At 47.6% G+C, this 19285-nt stretch overlaps 1 protein-coding gene across 4 annotated transcripts; it reads right to left on the reverse strand.

Moving 5' to 3' along the window:
• Positions 1-90: 90 nt before the first annotated feature.
• ADAMTS13 (ADAM metallopeptidase with thrombospondin type 1 motif 13) lies at positions 91-19228 on the reverse strand. 4 transcript variants are annotated; one of them, XM_033518545.1, is made up of 29 exons: positions 19055-19228; positions 18669-18735; positions 17554-17837; positions 17264-17408; positions 16765-16901; positions 16070-16153; positions 15868-15992; positions 15459-15605; positions 14975-15109; positions 14304-14454; positions 13583-13687; positions 13006-13157; positions 12842-12905; positions 12201-12327; positions 11703-11851; positions 10226-10346; positions 9507-9587; positions 9065-9246; positions 8507-8642; positions 6819-6948; positions 6015-6204; positions 5659-5803; positions 5223-5352; positions 4168-4372; positions 3384-3681; positions 2755-2901; positions 2120-2296; positions 1608-1792; positions 91-1323 (listed from the first exon to the last, which is right to left on the reverse strand). In XM_033518545.1, the coding sequence occupies exons 1-29, from the start codon at positions 19118-19120 to the stop codon at positions 1165-1167; spliced, it is 4224 nt and encodes a 1407-aa protein (XP_033374436.1). In that variant the 5' UTR covers positions 19121-19228; the 3' UTR covers positions 91-1164. The 4 variants fall into 4 exon arrangements, with proteins under 4 accessions (XP_033374436.1, XP_015500329.1, XP_015500327.1 ...); XM_015644843.3 differs by having other exon boundaries at positions 5659-5773; positions 16765-16904; XM_015644841.3 differs by having other exon boundaries at positions 5659-5776; positions 16765-16904.
• Between the last annotated feature and the right edge of the window lie 57 nt (positions 19229-19285).

Below are 19285 nucleotides of genomic sequence, written 5' to 3' on the forward strand. Positions count from 1 at the left end.
ACCAGCAAACAAACAGCTATTAATTAAGAAGAATATTTGTGGTCATAGAAAGATGTCAGAGAATCCAACTGAGAGAAAGCAGGAGCAGGATTAAAACTGCCCTGGCAGAACCATTTATTGCAGAAGAGCAAGTGCAGATGTGTCCAGCCAGGCTCCAGGTACAGAAAAGACCCTTTCAAGCAGTATATTGTGATTTTGAGGAGGATGACAGATTTGGACCAAAGCACAGCCCAATATTCAAGATACAAAAAAAAAATGAATAACCTAAAAAAATACATTTAAATGAAACTTGTGTGAATATTTGCCACTGCTCTAAAATCCCTCTTCCTGCCACAGCTTGTCTATGCAGTCTCAACCACAGTTCTTGTCAAATGAAGATAGAGACTGATAGCACAGCTGCTGTTCTTATCTGAGAAGTCAGACCTGGCATCAAACCTGGGAAGAAGAGACAGAATTCTTTTTTTTCCTCACAGAAAAAAAAGTGGTGGTATCACTGTCGGATATCCAACAGCAGAACCACAGGAAGGGTGGCTGGGGAGGGACCTCAGGATGTCATTTAGTCCTCCCACATAAAGCCAGCTGTCACCAGGGCTTGCCCAGGCCAGCAGTGCCTCAGCTCAGCCAGCTTCTGAAAACATTCGAGCTTTGAGTGACCTGTCCAAGGGTGGCACTGCCCACCCCACACATCTCCTTGTGCTGGAAATTTATCCTCATACACATCTTCACCTTCTTCATTCCATTCCAGAACTTCACTGTGCCTCAGTTCTGAGGGGCATTTACACTGCAAGAGAGTGAATTTAATGGCTAAAACATTGCTTGTGGTGTACAGAGGTTTATACTGGAACAGCAAGAAATCAAATGACTCTCCTAAACAGTCCCACCACACTACAGAGGCAGCACCTTGACACTCCAGTGCCCAAGTCACCCCCTGCAGATATGTAACCTGCATTAATGCCAACCAAATCAGTCAGGAAATCCATATGAGGAAGATTTGCTAAATATTTGGGGGTTACATGTCTTTTGTATGATCTTTATCAAGAGTGAGATCCCAAAGGAGCCAGCAGATGTTCTTATTCAACAGATGAGGAAGCAGTTGCAAGAAGATTAAATATGTGCTGTGAGCAGGCAGCAGTGACTAACTGAGCCTTCCTCAGGGCAGTGCTTTTATTTGGGCTCAATAGCATGGTATTCAGCCCAGAAATGGGTTCTGTGATCCTTAACATTTTCATGGAATTCAATTTCAGCTTGGCTTCCTGTTGACTGCCACAGGAATTGCTGCTTCCCATGGAACACCACTGTCTTCATGGTGCTGACATCTCGGACCTGCAGGAAGAGAAACCAAACCATTTTATCTCAGCAGGCTACACTTTGAAATAAGTACCTAAAAAATACTGGAGACTTGCAGACTGGTCACTCAGGGAAAAAGCTGTGCTACCAAGGTTAGAAGAAATACAGTAGATATCAGAAATTCTCATTCCCATCTACATTTACACAACAGAGATCAGAGTCGCTGATCTGTGACTGAACTGTGCATCTGGGTGGAAATCTCTAATGGAGATGGGTTTGTCTTCATCCAAATCATTCCACTGGGGTTCCTGCCTCCTCACCAGGATGTAGTTGAAGTGTGTGTGGTTGCCCTCAGGGCCCAGGTCAGTGTTGAGGGCACGGATGGAGATGCGCTGCCGCGGAGCCACCGTGATGAAAGTCCGACACACGACCTCCTGCCTCTCATCAGGCAACTGCACAGGATTCACTATTTCACCCTGGGGGCCAAACAGCTGCTGGTCACAGTCTGACAGGGCAAAGGGAGAAGAGAAGATGGCTTAGAGGGGTATCCAGCACCTCCAAGAGAGAAATAATTTAAATTAAACACAGGCAGAACAGTCTCTTTAGGGATTTTCATCTGGGAACCTTCAAGCATCAGCAAACACCTGTGGGGGGATTTGCTTTAAAACAAAGGGGGAGACCACAATTAATACTGATTCCAACACTCCTCAAGAAGGAGACTGTTAGTTGCTAAAAATTAATCAAGGTTTCCATAGATTTCCATAGGCAACCACCATTCATGGAGTCCTGCGGGCCTTAATCTAAAGCAAGAGCAAAACTTTCAATACAGTACCTTGGTAATATTTTTTGGTTGCAGTTCTGCTGTTGTACTGCAGAATGACCCCATTTCCTGGCAGCACAACACGCTGTTTCACAATCAGTGTGTTGGTTCTGGAATTTATCAGTGACAGAGGGAGCTTCCTGCAGCCTGTCCGCCACATCATTCGCCCAGAAAACAGCAGGACCTCACCTGGAACGGATGAGCACAGAGCCTAGAAACACTTTTATTTTAACTAAAAGCCACAGTCTGTCCTATACAGGTCTGGAATCAAGTAATTTCTGCATCTTGTTTCTATCTTATCAAAATCTGTCATGAGAACAGGCCAGTTAATTAATCTAACTGCTGATTCCAGCTAGAGGGTACATTTTAGTTTTATAACCGGCCAAAACAAGCATCTTCCTTAACCCCATAAGCTCCTTTCATCTCATATCTACCAACAAAACAGGTAAGTGAGGAGAGGACAAGCAACATCTTCATTTTGTTCCATCTGGCAACAACTTGGTGGACCAGAAAAACTTGGTAAAACGGTTTCAGAGATTAGAGAGGCTCTGGGGAAGCCAGAGCACATTTCAAGGCACAGAAAAGGTGCAGTTTGAGATGCAGCTTTGCTAAAGGGCTAGGCTGGATCCCAGATCTCCAGGCAGTACCTGCACTGCAGTTGAGGGAACTCTCCAGGATGGTGACCAAGATCTCCTCCCTCAGGGGACGCCCGATGGCCACCGTGCAGTCCCTGCTCTCCGTGCCTGTCATGTTGATGATGCCAGTGGCACTGAGAAAGAGGTTCCCACACACACCTGCACAGTGGATACAGGTGAGAAACACACCCAGAAGGAATCACAGGAAAACAATTCCCTTTGTGGCACAGTGAACAGGTAAGGTTACATATTCTGGGTAAAGCACAGGAAGAGTCACAGAATCCCAGAACCACAGAATATCCTGAGTTGGAAGGGACCCACAAGGGTCATGGAATCCAGCTCCTGGCCCTGCTCAGGACTCACAGAGGTGATCACATCACATCTCATGTGCCTGAGAGTGTTGCTTAAACACTCTCTGAAGTCTTGAGCTGCTGTCCCACAGGCTCCCAAGTCAAAAGAGTTTTGGGAAGCACAGGGAAGAGAGTCACTGTTCGCAGCTCAGGTAACACAGATGTGCTGGAACAGCAGGTTTTCCCTCCCAGCCAGATGTATTCCCTCCCATGCTCCTGTCCCTGTCTGGCAGCAGGATCACCACAGCCCAGCTGCACACAAGAAGCTCCTTTTGGCCACGTCCTCCTCACCTCGACCGGGCTCTGTCTGCTCCCAGGGCCCAGCAGACAGAGGGACATCCAGGTCCTTGTGTCTGTGCTGTGTGGCAGCTGCAGCTGTTGCCAGCTGTGTGGCTGGTGTCACTGGCTGCAGCTCTGGCCCAGGGGACAGGGTCCCCTCCTGCTCAGGACAGGGCCCTGCGGAGCAGCCACGCACCACGAGGGCCTTGGGGAAGTGGCGGCAGAAAAGGGGGTTCACGGGCTTGCGGGTCAGAGAGCTGAGGCAGAAATCCTGCCTGGTCTGAATGCCATTTCCACAGGATGTTGAACACTGCAACAAACAAGAAGAACAAACCCACAGGCTTTTCCCCCTGCATTCCAGTTGGTATTTGGAAATAAATGCATTGATAAGCTCATGCATGATCTGTGAGGGGCTCACTGATGCTCTTCTACCATTTGCCCTTGTCAGTGCTCTTGTTCCATCAGCTATAAGATGCCCCACCTTCCAGGGGACCTTCCAAACTATATATTTAAATTGCAGAACCACTTCCTAAAAAAATCCCAAAATATCTGCATTCCAGGAGAAAACATGCCAAAACCATTTCTAAGCTGCAGCCAAAACTTTAGCTGAGGAAGGTGGGAAGCAAACCTACAGCTGCTAAACACAGGGCAGTGGAAAGGATGGAAAAGATCCCTGGAAAGAGTTTAGCATTTCTGTGGGAAGCCAACAGACAAGGCAGAAGTTGTTAATTCTCTCCTGCAGCCTCCAGGGAAGGGAAGAGCTGGAAAACTGCTGCATCTGGAGGGGAGCAGGTACCTCTGACCACTCGCTGAAGCTCCACTCGTAAGAGCACGCTCGGATGACACAGGGGACACTGCTGGGGGGCTTCTCTGCCACGGGGCACAAATGTTCCTCCTGCAAGACCTCCTGGCCATGGAGGAGCTGCACACAGGTGACCAGCTGCACTGCTAAGCCCAGCCCACAGCTGGAGGAGCAGGGCCCAGCTGGGGTTACCTTCCACCTGACAGGGCAGGGAGGACAAAAAGTGAGTTAGTGATGAATCCCCACCCTGTCTCTCACTGCAGAAAAGGCACTGCAGCTCCCTCACTCTTCCTCCCTCTTCATCCTCTGCCCCACATGGTCTGTGGTACTTGGTACATTTGATCCAGCCTGGAGCAGGTTTGGAGTTGGATACAGAAGGCATTCCCATTTTTTCCAGAAGTCTACAGATTTCAAATCCACACTGAATCTTACTCTGTGTCCATCACTGCCCTCCCCAGGGTGACACACGCAGGCTTAACTGCAGAAACAATCTAATCTCCCATCAAAACACACACACCACTGAACTCCCAGATCAGGATCACACCCAGAGGCCCTGGGAGTGGCATCATGAAAAGTTCCAGTAGCTTTCCAACCCCAACAACAAATAGTGCAAGGCAAGCTCACCACAAATCTTAAGGAAAGGGCAATGCATTTCTTTCAGTTTTCAGAGCAGTTATTCCAGATTCTGAGAGTATTTAATTTTTGCTACTTTTCTTGATGCTCTGTGGAAACTGTACAGCTGGCAAATGTGTCACCACCTCTTGCAGCTATGGATTTGTTCCTGCTTCCCCAGAGTAATAAGGGATCGAGAGATTTTCAGTTTTTCTCTGGACTCATCTTCTGAGGACTACACTTATTTCTGTCTGAGATGTACCAGCCCAGGAAAGACTCTTGAGTTTGTTGAGTATGGAGTGCTAAAGTTTTTGCAGCTGGCTGTGCTTCCAAAGAAGGGGAGAAGGTGGATAAAAGCCTGACCCTTTACCATGTCCCTGCAGATAGAGAAAGGAAAAACCCCTCACTGTCTCATTATCTCCTGGTCACTGCTTTACCTTGGTGGGCAGGGGTTGAGATCACAGATTTCAACCCTGCTTTCTGGCTTTGGCACTGGCTGACAGTTTTCCTCCTGGGTTTCTTCTTTGGTGTCAAAAGCCACACAAACATAGTGCAGCTGAGTCTTACCTAAGGAAGGAAAGCAATCTGACTGCATGGTTTGGATGCAAGTGAAAATAGGTCAGAAGTGTCACAGCTGTGTGTACAAAACAAACTCTGCCCAAGCCATGGCACTCACTGCACTCATCCCCCCAGCCCTGAAGCACAGCAGCAGCCAGACCACCCTCTAAATTATTCTGTCTGAGACTGTTCCAAAAAAATTGTGACCACAGCTACACTTAGAACTGCAGAGGGGGAAAGACCAGGTGGGTTCCCAGGCACTGAACTCACACCTACAGCCAAGCAACATTTCCCTGCAGCACAGCAAGGCCTCACCTCTCCCACAGGAGACAGAACACTCCCCAGCTACAGGGCTCCAGACATACACAGTCCGATTTTCCAGCTGGACATGCCCAAGTGACTCCAGAGGCTGAAGTAAGTGTGCATCTTCCTCCTCAGAACAGAGCAAAAAACAGCTGCCCTAAACAAACCACCACGATGAACTGAGGAATCCAGCAGCATAATTAAAGAGGGACAGAGCTGTCTAAAGTGACAGGATGAATTTTTAACAGGGCAGAGCAGTGATGTAAACCACCCTCCAGGCTCCAGGAATGAGCTGGTGGTTCTTAACTGTTGGATAAAAGTGCAAAGCTCCCAGTGAGGTTCCTGAAAAGCCAAGCCAGCAAACTCACTTTGTCCCAGCCCAAAGGGCAGACATTGACCACACATGGCACAAAGGAGAGGGGTTTTTCTTCTCCTGGGCACAAGCTGTCATCCACCACAGTCTCCAGGCCATCACGGGACTGCACACAGGTCAGGTTCTGCCTGGCAACTCCAGTCCCACAGACAGCAGAGCATTCACCTCTCTGAGACGTCTTCCACCTAAACAGGAGGCCATGGCATCACCCCACTGCCCATCTGGATCAGGAAAGTTTGTTACTCAGGCCACTGGTCACAGAAATGGATTATGCAGAGTATTCAGCTTCTCTGTTTCAAAAGCCTTGTCTGGATGTGACTGAGGACAATTTAAGTCCTTCCACTGACTTTCAAGGACCAAAAGCACCTAAGCAAAGGGGCTCACAGTGCAATCACATTTTACAGAACACTAAAATGTCTCTGAGGGCAATGTCTGGGCAAGCTTGGCCCTTGGTCTTCCTTCCTGAATAATCAACACAAAGGTCAACCCTCTTTCTTGCAACATCTTAGAAAGGATCTGAGAGGCATCTTCTTCTGGCCATACCCTCAAAGTATCTTCATTTAGCAGGTTACTGTAAAACACTGAATGGCTACTTCCCATTCCTTCAGCTGACATCTCAATTATCTCATAGGACCAGGAAAGGCAGAATGTGGTTTGGGATCTCCTACCCCATTATAATTAGGAGGAAACTACTTCATACTTCTCTTTTTTCTTTTTGACCTTGCCCAGCTCAAATACAGAGCCTGGGTTAAGTGGCAGAGAAAAGCAGGAATTGATCTGAGCTCCCAGGAACACCAACCTGTAGAGGCACGGCTCCATGGCACAGGGCTTGTGCTCTGGGAGGGGCTGTGGCAGCTCCAGACACCACTGATCCTCTGTTACCTCATTCTTGCTCTGATCAAAGCACACATGAGCCACTGGCTGCACCCCTGGGACACAAAAGGAAAAGTGAACAAAGTGAACAGCTCCCCTCTGCTGTGGAAGGAAGGTGCAGTGATTTGGTTTACTCAATCATCTGGGTAAGAAAATGGGGTGTATGGGAACTCAGACTTCCTGTAAACACACAAACCCCTTCTTTGTGATAACCTCCCTCAAGAGTTTTAAAGTGATTTTTTTCAAGGTGAGCACTCCAGCAGAGGAGAAGTTTGACTGATAACCCACTGCCAAAATAGAAGGGTTGCTCTAAACTGGCCATTTGAAAGAACAAGGATATCAATCATAATTTGGAACAAATTACTTCTAATGATCTGACTGATGAGGGACAGCAAATAAGCTCTAGGAGGGAGCTGGTTTTAAATGCCATTGTGTAGAAGTGAGCAGGTAATATCATCACACAGCCCTCGTGCTCAAACAGCACCAACCTCCTCAAAGGCAGCAGCAGCAGCCAAAACCAGAGGCACTGAGAGAGAAACTGGAGACTTCCAGTGCCTGCAGCAGGCAAGGAATGAAATATTCACAAGCTATAAAGAAGATTTTTAACAATAATGAACATAAAAAGCAAAGTAGTTACAAAAAGAACTTACAAGCAAAGGTAAAAGGAGTGTCCTTTCAGTGAATGGTTTACAAGGAGAGCCAGGCACTCCTGAATCTCAAGCAGCATGACCCTGAGCACCAAAAGTCCAGAATCCATCAGCAGCCTTATGTTTGCTCTACCCTCCTTCTTTTCAAATAGTGACTATTGCTAAGGAGGGCCTGTGCATCACTTTCAGCTCTCAAGGTGCAATTTCAGCCCTGATTCCCAACTTTCTGTTATTTTAAGTCCCAAGTTTCTCATTCTTTTTTCTGTTTGTGGCTGCATTAGCTGGAGGCTCTGGAGCATTTTGAGCTCTTTACTTCAGGGTTTCAGCAGTCAGTTCACCTGGGGGAAAAGCTGGAGAAAAGCTCTCCAGGCATAACTAGTTGTGTAGATTGACTTCCATAAATATTCATTAATGCATTTTCTAAATCCTTTTCACAGAAGTCTTGAGAGGCCTGACAGTGTCATCTGAATTATCTGCTAAACAAGATGTCAGGCCATCTATCAGAGAGAACTGTTACAATCTGCATTATGATTACTTCAGGGAGACAGAAAGGATTAGCCATGCCACAGGAATAGAATTCTAAGAAGGAAGTTTCATAATTAGCTCTGAGGCTTTAGTTAGACACCAGATACCCCTTTGGTCTCAGACTTCTGATGTTTAGCCAACTTCAAATTAGAGTCTTCAATAACTTTGAAAAATCTGAGAAAATTATTTAGTCTTAAAACCTAGAGTTCAGTTAAAACCTATTTAAAAATCCTCTCAACGACCAAACATTTTCAGCATCATTTTGATGATTCAGCTCATTTGCTGATATCTTAATTTAATTCAAAAGCTCCACCACTTTTTTCTTTGGTTCTGTCAAATACTAGCAACTGCAGCAAACATTTCCAGCAACCTGCTTTGAAATTCAGTTCAGACCAAAGCAGAAGTCTCCATAAAAAGTAAAGACTGAGTGCTGCTGCCTCACCTTCCCCACAGGTCACTGAACACGGGCCCTGCTGAGGAATCCACAGATAGGTCAGGTTCTCCCTGGGGACAAAGTAGCTGAAGGTGATGGATGGGTTGGTGGCATTGCCATATTCTTTTGTGTACCTCCTGTAGACCTGGGAGAGGAAAAACTGTGGTCAATGCACAAGAAAACTTGGATTTATTTCTTAGGATGGAGGAAGGAGAAGCCAGTCTCCCTTCTTCTCATCCAATTCTGATCCTCACTGCAATGCCTCAGTCCCAACCAGATGCAGTCAGAGCACCCACCCTGTGAATTCTGGGCACTGAAAGTGATTAAGCCAAGCAGAAGGTTTAATTCAGTGTGGTTTTCCCCACACAGTCACCCCCAGACCTGCAGGAAGCCTGTGGGCAGCCAACCCCCCCAAGAAAAGCAATACTATCACTCTTCAGTGAACATCATCTCCCCTAGCCTTGGCCTCAAAGTCACCTGAATCCCCCACACCTGGGTTCTGCAGCAAAGCCACCCAAACCAGGCCACTTCTGACCAGCCCCTTCCAACTCCACTGCTTTAATTCACCTGTATTTCAATTTCTTCCTGTGTTGGCCCATCCACGTGGATTTCCTCCAGGCTTGGCAGGTTGTCCTGGGTGAGGAACACTTGGTATTTGATCTGCTTGTCCTCCAGAACTGACGGGTAGGTGACATTCAGTGAGATTCTTCCTTTTCCAGCCACCACATACTCTCCTTTAACCTTCACAGCTGCACAGGCCAGAGGAGCAGTGAGGTTAAGAGACACAATGTGGTCACCAGGATCCCCTGGTGCTGGCAGCTGCTGGCTGCCCACTTGGTAGGAACCAGTTTGATCCAAGTTTGGTGTCCCATGGAGCGTGGCTCCAACAGCTTCCCACTGGAGAGCATCCCCCAAGCAAACTGCAGCACCAAAAATTCCATTTCTTTTGTTTGCACAAGCTCCTGTCAGCCCTGCCTGTATCTCCCCCTCTCCTTTTCATTCCACTCACCCAGGTGTGTGAAGAGAGGCCTCCTGTTGGTGACATGGACCGAGGTGGTGTTGTAGGGTAGGGACAGAAATGTCACATACTCTGGAAGGGTGGAAAGGAGAAAGATGTGGTCACCTTCCACCACTGAAACTCTGTGGGAAAGGATGGGGATTGCAGCTCAACTCCTAAATTCACCCTGACCCTGCTCCTTGTCTTGAACACAGTGATGGTGACACAGCAAACACAACTGAGCTGCACTGTGTGTTCTGCTCTCACATTTCTTTGAGAAATGGTTTCATTTGGGGTTTTTTTGGTTCTTTGCTAATATCTCTACATGAGACTGCAAGAGCCAGACCAGTTCCCAGATTTAACATCTCATGGACAACGCTCTCAAGGACATGGTGGGACTGGTGGGCTGTCCTGTGCAGGGCCAATGATCCTTGTGGATCCCTTCTGATCTGGTATATTTATGATTCTGTGATCTGATATCACCCCCAGCTCCCAACAGTGTACAGGACTTCCCAAACAGTTACATTTCTGATCCACATCCAGATAATTACGACAAAAAAAGGCTTTCTGCCTACTTCCCTCAGCTCTGACCACCCAAAATCCATCTCCATACCCTCCACCAAATAAAATCAAGCAGAAGCAGAAGGGAGAAGTCACATACAGAAGATTTGGAACACTGACTGCACACAAACAGCACCACAAAGCAGAGCCTGAGGGGGAGGACTACACACCTTTAGCTTTCCCTTCTGTGTAGGATCCACTCACTTGGGTGCAAGTGGAGTTATCACCCCCACAGACCTTGCAGGAGTCCATGGCCTTCCTGGAACCCATCTGGCCATCACACCCGAATGCCTGAGCAGAGGGGAGAGTCCGTCAGCCTGGACTATTCTGAGAAAACAAGCCAACAAAAGCAACTTTCCCTGAGTTCCTGAAATTGCCCTTTCCATTTGGAATTTGGATTTAGGAAGACAACAAAGGAAAAGATGTGTTTGTACCTAGAGCTGTCACTGGACAGCAGCATGCAAAGCCAGGGACTGGGAGGTCTTAGCTGAGAGCACAAGTCTCAGTAACTTGACATTTTCTTTCCCATAAGGAGCAGTCCAAAAAATCTCTCCTGTCATCTAAGCCCAAAGCTCTGTGCTCGCTTTTACAAACTCTTTCCAGAGGGAGGGAGGAAGGGAGGAAAAAACAAGAACCCAAGAGAACCCTAAACATGAATGGCAGGTTCTAAAGGAATCTTCAGCTCCCCAGACTCCAAAGCCAAACCTAGCTCAAATCACTTCAGTCCCATGGAACTCAGAAGACAGATTCTAACCCCATTCCCACGAACAAGACTAATTTACACAAAGCTACAGGAGGATCTCAGCAGGCTTAACAGCAAAACATGTGCAACTGCTGAATTTATGCTGGAGCCACTGATCCCAGGCTTTGGAAGCTGCCATAACATGCATATTTATCACTGCTGCCAGTAAAACAGCCAAAATCAGAACAGGTTGTGCTTACACCATCTGCTGTTCATGGGGGGAAACACTTCACAAAACATCATGAGCACGAGGATAATGAGAAAAACATAAAGTTTACAAAGAGTATTCTGGGAATGTAAAGAAACAACAGAAAACATCCACCCAGGTCAGCACAGAGCAGTTCCTAAAATGCAGACAGTGCAGGGGAGCTGTATCCAAGGTCATCAGGAAAGAATGCCTTCCTCAGGTCCAACCCAGAAAAAACTCCAGAAATCATACCTCAGTTCTGATCAGCAATACTCCAAAAATCAATCTGTGATCCCCAGGTTTTGCTCCTTATCTTGCCATTGACTCAGTGATTCAAGTCATGGAACTCCCCTCCAAGACAGTCAGCATTTCATGGGGCTAATTACAGCAGGCAAGCTGAGGAGCTAATGATGTGTCCTCCACCAACACATAAACCAATTGCTTCTAGGCTTAGGGATGAATAGCCCTGTGTGTTTGCATAATTATTTGCATAATTTGTTAATTATGATTAACAGAATGTCTTATCTAGAGGGCATTGGATGGACAGACAGATCAGTAGATTTGTGGACTCTGTCCAACACATCAAGAACAAAACTCTCTTCTGAGAAGAGCTCACTCTGCTGTTTGGGACACTGTGTTTTTTCCTAGCATGCTTTCCCCTGACTTCTTTGGTGCAGATCACCTGTCAGGGACTCACCTGGACTCCCCAGTCACTTACTCTGCATCTCCCCATCACACAGAGATGGAGATCCCTGTGCTGCTCCGTGCCATCCTGCTCACACCTGGTTCCATCCAGGAAACTGTCCCCACGGCTCACCATGAACTCCTTGCCCACAGCCCTGCACATGTGCTTGCAGAGCAGGTCCCCTGGAACAGGCAGGCACAAGGAAGGAGTTACTCTTTCAGGAAGGCACATGGCTGCTCATCAAGCAATGGGAAAAAACCCAGAGGGACTGTGAACTGCCATCCCTGAAGTGTCCAAGGCTGGGTTGGATGGGGCTTGGAGCAACCTGGGATAGTGAAAGATGTCCCTGCCATGGTGGGATGGGATGAGTTTTAAAGCCCCTTCCAACCATTCTGGGATTCTGTCATCTCTCAGAAAGCACCCAGGTTTCATGTGGAAACTGAAACATGGAGTGAAAGAGCCTTTCATTCCAAAGTACAGACAGGTCCATGAGTAGTCCCTGCACAAACTGAGGTTCCAGACATTCTTTACCTTTGGCAAAGCCAACAGCAGAGGTCCAGGTATAAAAGGATGGTGTTTCTACATCAAGGTACAGTGGCTTTAAATTTGTTGCTACACATTGTTCAGCCATGAAGTCCTGCTGGGTCATCAGACAGGCCTGGATCCAGAGAGATAATTGTGTAAGGAAAGGAAGTGACTGAGCACTGACATTTCACCCTCTAGCTAAAGGCAAAGAACACAGTGGCTGGTGAGTAAAACACCCAAACAACTGCAAAGAAAGAAAACCACTTTAAAGGGAGACTGCAGGATCTGAAGAGAATTGTGCTTGGAAGCTGATATCTTTGCAATTGATACAAAATAAATAAATAAGAAAAACAGGAACAATACAAGAAAGTCCCTCTGAAGAAAACCATCATTGTGAGTCACTATTTTCTCAGCATCTGTCCTGCTATGGGGACATAGAGAAAATGTTTCATTATATGTGAACAATGCTATTAAATAATCCTGCTGCCTTCCATGGCACAAATACCTCTCCTGCTGTCAGACAAATGGAAGCTGTACATCAGATCTTTACCAGAGCAGTCAGCTGTGGGAAGGACAGTCACAAAACACCCAGCCCTCAAAGGGTCCAACAGTAAGAGAGAAGTTCAGGTGATGCTGAGCTCCATTACCTGTGTATTGCACATCTCTGCTTGCATGCTGGTACCGTGGCACTCCTGCCCCCCAAAAGCAGGCCTGGAAATGACAGAATTCTTCAACAGAGGCAGGTTTGTCCCAAGCACAGAGGAAGACTCAGTCCCAAGGCCCTGGGCACAGCCAGGTCCCCACATCTCACCTGGGGTTGTTACAGAAGCGCTGCCTCAGCACCACCCCCCCGCCGCAGCTGCGGGAGCAGGGGGAGAGGGGGCTCCAGGCAGACCAGTGCCCATGGACCACAGCCATGGGGTTCAGGTCCTCCAGAGAGCTGCACTGACCCTTGGAGCACCACTAGGACCAAGAACACACAGAACTGGCAGCACTGAACACAGCATGGCTGGGATCTAAAAGGTTGGCATAAGTTCCCATCTTTGGCAGGCCGGTAACAGAGAATCCCAAGGTGAATGAGGCACCATCCCACAACAGGATGAAGAGTCCCCTTTCTAATTAGGGACTAACATGAGGCTGGGGTCAAAGCAACAAGCATGCAGGTAATTTGAAATAGGACAGCTCAGATATCAGGCTACAGAACTGCAAAGCAACTCCAGAGACAAAGACAAGGTGGAAGGATCAAGATCAGGACATAACCGGTTTAGGACTGGTTTTAGCTCCCTGGCCAAGGGGCAGTGAGTGCCAGGTACCTTCCAGACACTGACAAAGTTTTGCTGTCTGAGCTCCACAGCCCCCACACCCACTCCTGGTGGGAGCCTGCTTACCTTGTTGAACCCACACTCAGTTCCATCCAGGAGGGGGACCAGAAGCCGAGTACAGCTGGATTTGTCTGCTGGTTGTACATGGCATGAGAGAACTTTGCAGATGTCCTGGTGTGACAAGAAAATCAGGGAGTTCAGGGGGTCACGCTCAACAACACAGAAGTCCCAAAGATCTAAACAGTGCATGTGCCAGGTTTCCTCCCAGACACCCAACAATGCAAGGTCCTTCATTTTTCCTGCTATTGGGAAAAAGCTGTGGGCAAAAGATCATCACTGTAGTGATCACCAGCTGTAACAACAGAAGATGATCAACTCAAGCAATTAAAGTTTCACCCACCTTAGTGTTTCCTCATTAACAAAACATGTCCAGATGGCAGCTATTAAACACGCTGTGTTTCCCAGACAAAGGGATTTGAGTTGTGGCAGGGAAGCTGGAGGAATCCAGTGAACAAGAATTCCCCAAGGCAGGACCCTGAGTGGGTGCACACTGCACTGTCAGCTATGCACAACAGCACCTAACTGTGCAAACCTTACAGGAGATTTATGTGGAGGAAGGGAGTGATGGAGAGAAGGGAAACATTTTGAAAGCTATGCCAAGAAATCTCTGGCACAAAAGTATCTTCAATCCCTTCAGAAAAAAAATGCTGCCAGCCCCTTCTCCTGAATTTTGGCTCCTGAACATTTCCCTGCTGCCCTTAGAAAGACAGACAAACTTTCTACCTACAACACTGCTGTCAGCGAAGGTGCAAGCTGTGGCCACACTCCCAAAGGCTATTTTACACTGCTCATCTGCTCCGTAGTACAAGCCAGGCTTCCACCCCGGGATGCTGCCATCCATGTCCGGCAGGTCATTCAAGCAGCTTGTTTGGCCTGTACTGATAGAAACATGAGGAATAACACTTTCCCAGCTGTGGGTAGTGAGGACAAGGACATGTTTGCAAACTTGTGGTGAGTTTCACTCTGGGAGTTGGCTGCTGCTTTCCCAGACAACACATGCTTGTTGTGGGCTGGGATGGTTTTAGTTGCTGCAGCTGCCTGGAGATGCTCGCAGCTCCCTGCTGCTGGAGTTCTATCCCATTCCTCTCCTGCACCCAGCCAGCACAGCCTGCAGTGCCTGTCTGAGCCTGGATGCTCTGATGTTGTAAATAAAATGTTCAGGCTGCTGAGCCAGTGCCTGAGAAATCCACTCCGGTCCAGGCACATCAGGCACCAACCAAAGTCACTTCCAACTACGTGAAGCAAAAACTGGGTTTAACCTCAGCAGCAAGTGCTAAGAAATAAACAAACCCCAAGCTTTTCACTGTTCCTCATTTTTCAATAATTTTTTTATTCTTTGAGGTTTTTCTCTCCTAAGCTCCCAGCATAAAGAACTGAAGAACTCAACCATTCCCTTACCTGACAAGGGTGAGGAACTGCTCCCGACTGCACGGAGACCAGGTGAGGTCGATGTTGTTGTTGTTTCCTGCTGAGCCCATGATGTAACCACTGCTGCTGCACAGATTCCCCTCTCCGTCGTGGGCAATGCCAAGGCTGTAACAGAAGCAGCACAGAGCCCTGAGAAGAAACCCAGAGGCTGGATTCCCTCAGAGCCTCCCTTCTCTAAGCGAGGACTGAGCTCCCTCTGCAGCCCTTCCTTCTACTGCTGTCACAAAGGGTTTATCTTCTCTTTGCAGCTTCTAATTGTCACAGGACATGCAGGAATGCAAGAAATGCAAGGAAATCTTTCCAAAATAATCCATGATAATGACCCAAAGGTATAGAATAATCCATGGGAAATTACCTTTTATGTCAAGAGGTCCTTTTGCTTCTTTCCTTAAACTGGAGGATGTTTTTTACCTGAATAAAACCTACTGGGCTGCTCTGGCAGTTTCCTACTGACCTGTGCCCAATCTCATGGGCTATGGTGACTCCAAGGTCAAAGCCAGTGTCCTGGGTAATGACACAGCTCCAGAAGGAGGAGCAGACTCCCCCTAACTGAGTCACTCCACGAAGCTCCTTGTTCCCATCAGGCAACTCCAGGTCAAACCTAAAGTAAGGGAGAATTAGAAAGGAAAGAGCAAAGAACCCCCACAGCTAAAAAAGTCAGGTCTAGACCTTCAGCTGAATTTATCTGAGCTTTCCTGGTCTAGCCTTGCCAGCTATCTAACTTTTCTTTTGACATGGGTGCTCATTGCTCAAATTTTATGATGATTCCACATTAAAAAATCCAAATGTCCTCAGACAAGCAGAACTGAATAAAACGACCTAATCCTATTTCCCAATCCCTCCCAGGGCAGGGAGCTCAGCACCTGGTGATGTAGAGGACAATGTCAGCATGCTGGGGGTCAGAGTCATTCTGGGGGTTCACCTTCTTGCTCCACTCACAGACACTGATGAGGGAGGAGGTGATGTTGGCTGTGATGTTCACCTCTGCCTGGAGGAAAGGCACACGTTGGCACATTCCAAACAGCTTTGAGCTTGGACAACACTCAAACTCAGTCCTCCCCTTACCTCAGGTTCTCTCAAAACCAGCATTTGCATGAGGTGAACTCTGAAATGAGCCCCCAGTGAGGCGTCTCTGAGCAGCTCTGCTCCCTGAGAAGAGACAAAGAGGATTCAATAAACAAAGGGCCTTGGGGACTCCCTGCTCCCAAAAACTGGGCTGCACTCATTACAAAGGTAACTACAACACTAACATATGCACTGCAAATGTGAATAAATCTGTCAGGAGATGAGAAGTGGTTGGATTTGTCAGATACTCTGAAGCAGCGAGAAGAACCTGCATGAAATGTTTCACAGGGTAGAGTGAATGCTAAAGAGTTTTCTGCAGTACACACACAGAAAAATTCTTAATAATAGCAAAAAGAGACATGAAAATTCTGCAATAGAAATAAGAGTGAAATGCAAAATATGAGACTGATTCAGTGGATTTAGCTTAATCCCACTGAAAGCAACAGGGTGAGAAAACTCTTTACCCAAGTTGCAACGTTACTAATGAAATTAGGAGCTACATTTTCTACATGGATTTTAAATCCTCTAAGATCTTCTATTACTCATGTAGCTCCTTGTACAAGAGAATCTGGGGAATTTCATGCCCAGGGAAGCACAGAGGAATGCCGTGACATGAACTCTGTACCAGGGACAGGTAACCCAAACCACCCAGAGGCCCTGCCTGTGACAGGATCCCAAACAGAGAAGCCACTCACAATGTTCAGGTTGGCCAGGACATATCGCTCCGTGTCCTCTTTGTGGTACAAGTAAACATCTGGCCCTGCCACCACCATCAGCTCCAAATGTTTGACAGCTGCCTCAGCCCTCTTGTGCAGGCGAGGAGGAGCCCACCCTGCTAGACAGCACAAAGGGACACCAGGAGGTTCAAATGCACCGTAAAAGGTCCTACAGATCACTCCCTCTCCCCAAAGGCTGCAATAACTCAGTTGCAAGTCCACCTCTCCAGGGGCTTGCTCAGCTTTCCCACTTCTGTTGGTGTCTTTCACCTGTCAGCAGCTTCAACAACACACCTGTGCTACAACAAATAAATAACAACCACCCACATCAAACACACCGGGCACACCTTGGCGAGGTGAGAAACATTTTCAAGCCCAGTCGTGTATTTGTAAACAAATTTTTCCTCTGAGCCCATGGAAGCAATCCCACCACCAGGAGACAGCTTTTCCAGGAGGGCTCCCTGCCCATGGCCATTACCTCTGGCTGGCTTTGCCTCTCTTGCAGCACTTTTGAAGAGGATGTGGGGGCTGGAGAAGCCAAGGTCCCTCAGCAGAGCCACATCTTTGCTCCTGACTGGCCTGATGTGAATCTCCTCACCCTCACCCACGGTGACGACTCCTTGCTGAAGCAGATAAAATTCCACCTCTGAGTTATTCCAAAGATATTTGCTATCCATGGAGATGGCAAAGATTTATTCAGTGGATGGTTCACACACGTTTGGTGCACCAAGCCACCGCCCTCCAAAGGCTCTTTCAGCTCATACTCACCAGCTGCCCTCCACAGTAAGTGACTCTGCTCCTGGCCCCAGGAGGCTGCAGGGGTTTTCCACCTGCAAAGCAGTTTTCTGGGAATCTCTTCAGTAAAACAAAGGAAGAGTTCACCACCTGGCTGCTCACAAAGGAGGAGGAAAGGAGGGCATGCTCCTCCAGGAATTCAAAGGCATAGAGCTGGCCCCAGGCCTGGATGGAGCAATGCTGGACCCGACAGGGCCTCAGCCCAAAATGTTCTTCTTTACAAGGGCAAGTTGGCTCAGCCACAACAAACTCAGGTACTGAAAGAAATGAGACAAGACCAGAAGCAGGGGAGCAGTTATGAGAAACAATGATACACAAAAACCCAACGTAAGGCCTATTTCCCCAGGAAAAATACCCTACAAAGGACAACAGGGGCCTCTTGGGGTCATGGTGTCAACAGCTAGAGAATGTCTGTGCTTTTGTGTATTCCAAAGTGAGGGTAATCTGACTGGGAACATGCAACGGAAACTGGGACTGAATTTATTGGAGTTTTTGCTGTCTCAATAAGGAGAACAGTTCATCTAAAAAAGGCTGAGACAGTTTTGTTCCTGCAGACTTTAACTGTTACTGAGTGGGAATGAATTATCACATTGGGACAAAGACACTGGGATGAACACTAGGTGAACTCACAAGGAGACAACACCCTTCCTTTAGGGATTTGAGACTTCAAAACATATCTTAATTCTGAACTACCAACAATACAGAATTCAAATCTCTTTGTACATTTATTAAAAAAAAAAAAAAAACAACAAAACTAACAAGTCTTTAAAGTTACCCTTAGTCTAAAGCTTTTGTCAGAAGATCTGTTAATTTCATGGGAAAACACCAATACAGAGAATGGGGACTGCAGCAGAAATGTGCAAAGAGATTGAACACATCTCCTTCAGTGGGTTTTAAATTCCAACACATCCCTTCATCCACTCTCACACTGAAACCCAGATTGTCTCGCTTGCCCTGGGACTCAGAAACACCAAATGCTGCTGAGATCAGGGATTGTTACTCAGTGTTGTTAGCACTGCCGAGCACACGGGATTAGGAAGCAGCTGTCAGACGCGTTCCGAACTGAGGGAGGACTGAACCCTGCATACCATCAGGCACTGAGCTGGTTCCAAAGTAAGCCAAAACACCTTCCGCATCCAAAGCACCGAGGAATTTCTGCAAGAAGAAGAAGAGCTTTACATTTTTTTGCACTAAAAACAAATGGACACAAGACTATCCCTTCGCTGGACCGAACGTGGAAGGAACGTCAGCAAACAGCTCAGCAAGTCCCAGCGCCAAGGTTTACACTGCGCTAAACACGGGCTGCACAAAACGGCTTTATCTTCGTGATTAGCGAGCTCGGACGGAGTTTGGCTTAGAACCTTGTGCTCTCTTGTCCTTTTTCTTTCTTTCTTTATGTTGTTTTAATTTTTTTTAGCTTTTCTGAGAAGCAGGGCAGCGTTCCTGGAAGGGCCGTTCAGGAGGCCAGACTCACCTCAGGAAGCCAGCACAGCCCCAGCGGGAGCACGGCGAGCGCCCGCAGCGCCAAGCTGACGGTCATGCCGGAGGAACCGCGCTCTCCCAGCCCAGCACAAAGAGTTTTCTGCCCAAGGCATCACGTGGAGCGGAAGGGAAGAGCAAAAACAGCCTTTGAGCAAACAGCCTTTGAGCAAACACGCTCGGAGCGGGGGCGCGGGGGGCCGCATCGACAGCTGGAGCGCGGCCG

Source organism: Parus major, chromosome 17 (genome assembly GCF_001522545.3).
Source record: "Parus major isolate Abel chromosome 17, Parus_major1.1, whole genome shotgun sequence".
NCBI classification, from domain to species: domain Eukaryota; kingdom Metazoa; phylum Chordata; class Aves; order Passeriformes; family Paridae; genus Parus; species Parus major.